This window comes from Rosa chinensis, chromosome 4 (assembly GCF_002994745.2).
Source record: "Rosa chinensis cultivar Old Blush chromosome 4, RchiOBHm-V2, whole genome shotgun sequence".
Taxonomy (NCBI): domain Eukaryota; kingdom Viridiplantae; phylum Streptophyta; class Magnoliopsida; order Rosales; family Rosaceae; genus Rosa; species Rosa chinensis.
In genome coordinates this window covers 56864570-56871717 of record NC_037091.1, presented here as the reverse complement: position 1 = coordinate 56871717, position 7148 = coordinate 56864570, and the positions used below count along the sequence as shown (strand labels likewise).

Below are 7148 nucleotides of genomic sequence, written 5' to 3'. Positions count from 1 at the left end.
GTAGAACGAGAATGAGCCTGGTTTAGCCGGAAAACTAGAAAAATAAAGAAGCGGCATGGAATCAAGAAGAGTGATTGGAAAATAGGTAATTCACGCATAATGAGGTTACTAGCTACTGCAATATCCAAGAAAATTTGGTTTTGGACTTTTCAGGTTTCTTGTGCAAAAAGTCAGGTCTTAATTGTGAATCAGATTTGATTAACTTTTGGCCAGAATGTCCGTTTGAGACGCATGATACATTTCTGGAATGGGAACGACGAGATCTTCAAGACTCACTTTAGTGAGTCCTAAAGGATTTAGGTCAAAATATGTCGTTTTAATCATCCGATTCGGGATTTAATATTTTTAGGCTAGTTTTACATTTGTTTAGAATTCTTTTTTTTTTTCTTCAGGTTTTTATTTTCCTTTTTAATTTGGATTCTTTAGGATTTCTTGTTAGACTATAATTTAGGGTTTTGGATGTCTATATAAGCACCATTATGTTTTGTACTAAAATCAGTTTATCATATCAAATTAATAAAAATTAGAGATTTTTCTCTCTTTCTCTGGTGGATTCCAGAATTAAGTCTGTTAGGGTTTATTGCTTGTAAACCTCGTTACTTCCGACTGCGTCACAACATGTCTTTAAATAAGCGAATTTTCTAGCAGATGCTGTTGCTAGAGAAGGTCATTCAATTGGAAACAAAATTTGGGATCATTGTCTTCCCCCTAATGCCTAGTTGTTAGATTAGTTAGGGCGTAGGTTGTCATAAGGCGTTTGCCTTGTAGCCAACACTCAGCTGACTCCCACATTGCTACAACCAGTAACACCATCATCTGAATTATCAATATCTCGTTAGTCGATCCAACCAGCTAAAATTCGTTCACCAAATGCACTTTTTTACTTTCTTGTTTGTAATTAATAAGAAACTAAAAATTGCTCTTGATATTCGTTAGTCGGTTTAGTAAATAAGAAAATCTTTAGTTTTGATATTTATAATCTGTCATATATTTGATGTTATTCAACAGTTTATTATTATAATATAAGTACCCGTCGGTGCTCTGAATCTTATTTGTAACGGAAACATGAACATCTCGTTACTTATTTTTGGTTCGACAAAACGTGGCGTCACTTGGAACTAGTTAGCGGAAGGTGTTGACGTCTTAAGACAAAGACCCCACACTGAGAGAGATCAGTAGAACGACGTCTCTTACAAGTGGGAGCTCCTATCGCTCCACTCCATACTTTCCTTTGTCCCCTCTCTCTCTCTCTCCCTCTCTTCCCTTCCTTTCTGTTCTTTCTAGTTTCAACCAAAACCCATATATAAACTCCCATAACCCATCCCCACAGCTCTCACCAATCATCATCTCCGACCTCCCTCGATCGGCAACGCCTGCTTTTGCCGGGAAACCGAGAGAGAGAGAGAGAGAGGAAAGAGCACGTAGTTGTTAGTCAGCTGACATTGCTGTATGTCACTGGGAACTAACTGCACTCATAGTTACGACTACAGTGGTGGATACGCTGAGCTTGCAAACCCTTCTCAATGGCCGCAACTCAGGAAAAAGCGACGCCTCCTTCTACACCTTTATCCTCCAAACCCATTCTCCAGCTTCGGACCGCTTCCTCCGCATCATCCGATCCGGCCCAGGATCCGATCTCAACCCGACCCTCCGTCCCGCCGCCCCTCATCCGACCCCTCGACTCCACCGCTGCCGCCAAAGGTCAGAAAATGCTTGATTGTTTACTGTCTGGTAGCGATCGTGGGATGAGTTTACTTTTTCCTAAGTCTTTTCTGGGGTCCAAAATGTTACACCAACATCATTTTTCTACCGCTCTTTTGACTTCCTTTGCAAAAAAAAAAAGAAGTTTACTTTGGAAATTCAACACTTTTTCCCAATTGGTGAAAATTAAAAGAAAAGAATGTAAATTTTTCAAGATTAAAATGGTGCAGATTGAAGTAGGCTTTACTTCTTAGAAGTGCATGTGTCAGTTTTTGTGGTTTGATCGCTGAGAGTTTTGATGTGGATCTTGTTTACTTGGTTACATAGGCCTCCCAGTCATGTTGAGGGCTCAATCCAGCCATCCCTTGGAGCCTTTATCTGCCGCTGAAATCTCGGTGGCCGTGGCCACTGTCAGGGCAGCTGGAGCAACCCCTGAGGTTTGTTACAATATTATCATTCATAATGTTTTAGCCGAAATTATTTTTCGGGTTCTTGGAATTCAGTTGGGATCATTGATTTGACCATTGAAGGATGTTGGAAATTGATTTCATTTTTTGATCAGGTGAGGGATAGTATGCGCTTTGTTGAAGTAGCTTTGGTAGAACCAGATAAGCGTGTTGTTGCATTGGCAGATGCGTATTTCTTCCCTCCTTTCCAGCCATCATTGCTTCCCAGAACAAAAGGAGGACCTATGATTCCCAGTAAACTTCCTCCGAGGCAAGCGAGGCTTGTAGTTTATAACAAAAAGTCAAATGAGACGAGTGTTTGGGTTGTTGAGCTATCAGAAGTTCATGCTGCAACTCGAGGTGGTCACCATAGGGGTAAAGTCATCTCATCCAAAGTTGTTCCAGATGTTCAGCCTCCCATGGTATGTACAGCCTGCCCAGAGAGTTGTTTTCTCCTAATATTATTTGTTCGTTATACATTTTGTCAAAAATAATTTTGTAATATTGAAAGTACAGGATGCTATGGAATATGCTGAATGTGAAGCTGTTGTAAAGGACTATCCTCCATTTCGGGATGCAATGAAGAAGAGGGGTATTGAAGATTTGGACCTCGTAATGGTGGATCCATGGTAAGTTTCTAAATTGATATTCTTTCAAATGAATGTGTTGCCCAAATATGAGTTTGATCCATGTTAAGCTCTTTGGCTACTGTTGTTGACTGAGACTCTTTTAACAGGTGCGCAGGATATCACAGTGAGGCTGATGCTCCTAGCCGCAGGCTTGCTAAACCACTTATCTTCTGTAGAACTGAGAGTGATTGCCCTATGGAAAATGGTTATGCTCGTCCAGTGGAAGGAATCCATGTACTAGTTGACATGCAAAATATGGTTGTTCTGGAGTTTGAAGACCGTAAACTTGTTCCCCTGCCTCCTGCTGATCCTTTGAGAAATTATACTTCTGGTGAAACACGAGGAGGTGTTGATCGAAGTGATGTGAAACCCCTAAAGATAGTTCAGCCTGAAGGGCCAAGTTTTCGTGTTAATGGGCACTTTGTTGAATGGCAGAAGGTTCTTGACTTCTTGCTTCTTCTTCTTTTTTGGAACTATACCATTGCATTATCTCAGATCCGCATATCGTATCGATTCTTATTATCTTTACTTTCTGGTTGGCAGTGGAATTTCCGTATTGGCTTTACTTCGAGGGAAGGTTTGGTTATCTACTCTGTTGCTTATATTGACGGTAGTCGAGGCCGGAGGCCCGTGGCCCACAGGTTAAGTTTTGTTGAGATGGTGGTTCCTTATGGAGATCCAAATGATCCCCACTACAGGAAAAATGCATTTGATGCTGGGGAAGATGGGCTGGGTAAAAATGCACATTCTCTTAAAAAGGTCGGACACTTTTCCCCCTGCCTGTGTCCCGCCCTTTTATTTGTTTATATGGTGAATATCTACATCTTTCACTTGTTGACATTATATATGTTGTTGCAGGGTTGTGATTGTTTAGGTTATATCAAGTACTTTGATGCACACTTTACAAATTTCACTGGGGGTGTTGAAACAATTGAGAATTGTGTTTGCTTGCATGAGGAGGATCATGGAATATTATGGAAGCATCAGGATTGGAGAACAGGTTTAGCAGAAGTTCGACGGTCTAGAAGGCTGACAGTGTCTTTTATCTGTACGGTAGCTAACTATGAGTACGGATTTTACTGGCATTTTTATCAGGCAAGCTGCTATCATCTGCATTGATTACACTATGGATTTAATTTGTGTATCATTGGAAATAATCACTTGCATCAGGTGTTCTAGATGCCTCTACTGTAATGGGGTACACAAACATCTTGAGGAAACATTTGAATTTCTCTGCCGTAATAAAATCTGTGTGCTTTGATTAATATGTTGTGATATTGTTTTTGAAGTGAGCAACTAAAGCAGCAGTGATTCTTACCAATTTTCTTATATAGGATGGGAAAATTGAAGCTGAGGTGAGACTTACAGGAATTCTAAGCTTAGGTGCGCTTCAACCAGGAGAAACCCGAAAGTATGGTACAACTATTGCACCTGGACTATATGCTCCTGTACATCAACACTTTTTTGTTGCTCGTATGGACATGGCAGTTGATAGTAAGCCTGGTGAAACTTTTAATCAGGTCATACAAATGTTCTTGGGATTATTTCTTTGTAATACTTTGCTAGGTTGAATCTGTCAAAATTTATATTGGGAGATAGCAACGAGTTCATTTCCTCTCTCAAATCTTTTAGCAAGAAATATGAACATGGATAGCAATGAGTTCGTTGCCAATCTGAACTCTTGTTAGTTAATACATATGTAGATTTAGAGGTTAACCCTGGCACTTGTAATCTAGGAGCCTATATGAATCCATATGAAATTCTGGAGATATTTTTCTAATGTGCCGTTTAAATGTTAGAATTTAAGCTTTGTATCTTATGATCTTTTGGTTATTAGGTTTGCTGTTTTACTGAAATGGATGTCTAATTGTCTATGCTTTATCAAAAGATTGAAACATGCAGAGACCTACCAGATCATTGCCATTAACTTAGTTTCGTTCTTCTTATTTCTTTTTTTCTTCAGGTGGTTGAAGTAAATGTTAAAGTTGAAGAACCAGGAAAGAACAATGTTCATAACAATGCATTCTATGCTGAGGAGAAACTTCTGAAATCAGAATTGCAAGCAATGCGTGATTGTAATCCTTTATCTGCTCGCCATTGGATTGTAAGACAGAATGCTTGTTGAAGTTCTTATTACATTCATATTCTTGATACGCTTTGTCAAAGGACTTTGATTAATTGCTATATATAGATTCTGTTCAAACAACATATATAGCACATCTAATCCTCCAGGATATATTGATTGAAACTTCAAGAGTTGGTTGTTTTCTGAATTGTAATTAGATATAGTGATCCTATCTTGCCTGGTTCACAGTTGTGGAATTCACATAATTGCTCTGCTTTAGAATTGATTGTTTGCATGACAAGAGAACATATTAATGCTATGTTCCTTTTTCCGTTTTGCGCTGGTTGTGTTGGAAAAAGTTTATTTGGTTCCTCATTGAACATTTGTGTCTGGATTGCTTAGAGTTATTTGCTATGTGATAGATTTTCCTACGAAGTTTTTTATATTTCTGTTATGTTAAAATTCAGTTAATACTCCAGGAAAGTTGAGCTTAATATGCCCCCTGTTTCTTATGCAATTATAAGTGCAAATAGTTGCTTAATGCCACATGCTATTTGCTTATATAGGTTAGGCACACAAGAAATGTCAACCGGACAGGACAGCTAACAGGTTACAAGCTGGTACCTGGTTCAAATTGTTTACCATTAGCCGGTTCTGAGGCAAAGTTTCTGAGAAGAGCTGCTTTTTTGAAGCATAATCTTTGGGTCACGTCCTATGCACGTGATGAAATGTATCCTGGAGGAGAATTTCCTAATCAAAATCCACGTATTGGGGAGGGATTAGCCACTTGGGTTCAGCAAGATCGGTCTCTGGAAGAAGCTGACATTGTTCTTTGGTGAGTGCACTTCTACATCTCTAAAAGGATAAGATGCTAATGTATGCTCATGCACAGTCACACGTGTAGGAGATCTTATAGCCTGTATGTGAGATGAGTATTACTAGGCAGGGTCAATAATTCTAAGATTTGGTTTAATTGAGAAAACATCACAAGGAGAATATTTATTGGAGGAAGTAGGATTAGGAAGGTTAAATGGGCATCGTAAACAACGTTTGAGTACTAGGGAAAACATCTCTTTAAGCTAACTGAAAGTCATAGAAGGGGATCACAGTCCCATCCTTGAGATCACTGTATGTGCAGGTAATAATTTAACTTAAATTGAAATCTGATCGCATTATCCACTTATTGCAGGTATGTATTTGGAGTGACCCACATTCCTCGACTGGAAGACTGGCCGGTCATGCCTGTGGAACATATTGGTTTTACGCTCATGGTACGGAATTCTTATCTATTGTTCAATTTTCTCATTGTTTACTTGTCGTTAAGCAGTGTTGCATTTTGATTTTAATTATCAACACTGTTTGCACTGCACATATGCTCCAATCAACTGCTCAATCTCAATGGGATCAAGATCTTCTGCTTCCCAGATGCAATATTTTAATTTTAAATGCAAGTTTGAGAGTTCATAATTTGTTTAGGTTCGATGAGTGCAATTTGTTTCATCGTATTGTTTGCATTGCAGCCACATGGTTTCTTTAACTGCTCAACGGCGGTGGACGTCCCTCCGAATACATGTGAGATGGACCTCAAGGAAAATGAGATGGCTGCAAAACCTATTCAGAATGGTCTTATAGCCAAGCTCTGAAAGTATGAAGCACATTGGAATATTCAGTGAGATTTTGGCCATTCTATTCAATGTCCATTTCTGTAGTCAAATGAGTCACTGTAATACTTTTTGAATATTTATGAGGCATGTTCGTAGATGAACTACTTTGTTATGAAACAATGCATGTGCTGGAAGTGTCTTTGTCGAACCCTTTGAAAACGCTAAGTGGTTGCTCAATCCAAGGATAAGGCTGTTCATAGTCATACCTTCGACTTGCAGGTCGGGCCTGACTTGAAGAAGTCGCTACAAATTTCTCATATTTGGTTTGACTATAGTATCTGAATTCCGAAATGGTTTTCATATTGAAATAATTAATTAATTTTATTCTTGTTGTAGAATTTGCTCTAGTGTATTATTTTCCGGCTTCCCGCCCACAATTTATATGGGTCATTAATAATATTTTTTTGCGTAAGGATCATGCTAATTTTCTTTGTATCGTTGAATGTTTCTGAAGGAATAAAAATGTCATTGACGAATTGAAATCTCTAATTAGTAGTGTTGAAATTCCACAGTAAAATATAATTTCTAGAATTCTCACATATTATAGGATTGAGATCACTTATAAGAGGATTCTTATGAGATTGAAATCAAATTATAAATAGATTTTATTAACGGACGTGCATAACCCAAAAAATGGGGTGAT

General features: G+C 38.6%; 1 protein-coding gene across 1 annotated transcript; it reads left to right on the top strand.

Annotated features, from left to right (window-relative positions):
- Positions 1 to 1219: 1219 nt before the first annotated feature.
- LOC112197391 (copper methylamine oxidase) lies at positions 1220 to 6843 on the top strand. The gene is made up of 12 exons (XM_024338038.2): positions 1220 to 1701; positions 2029 to 2138; positions 2264 to 2569; positions 2664 to 2776; positions 2884 to 3214; positions 3320 to 3535; positions 3635 to 3871; positions 4111 to 4296; positions 4740 to 4880; positions 5408 to 5676; positions 6031 to 6112; positions 6362 to 6843. The coding sequence occupies exons 1-12, from the start codon at positions 1524 to 1526 to the stop codon at positions 6482 to 6484; spliced, it is 2292 nt and encodes a 763-aa protein (XP_024193806.1). The 5' UTR covers positions 1220 to 1523; the 3' UTR covers positions 6485 to 6843.
- The last annotated feature ends 305 nt before the right edge of the window (positions 6844 to 7148 follow it).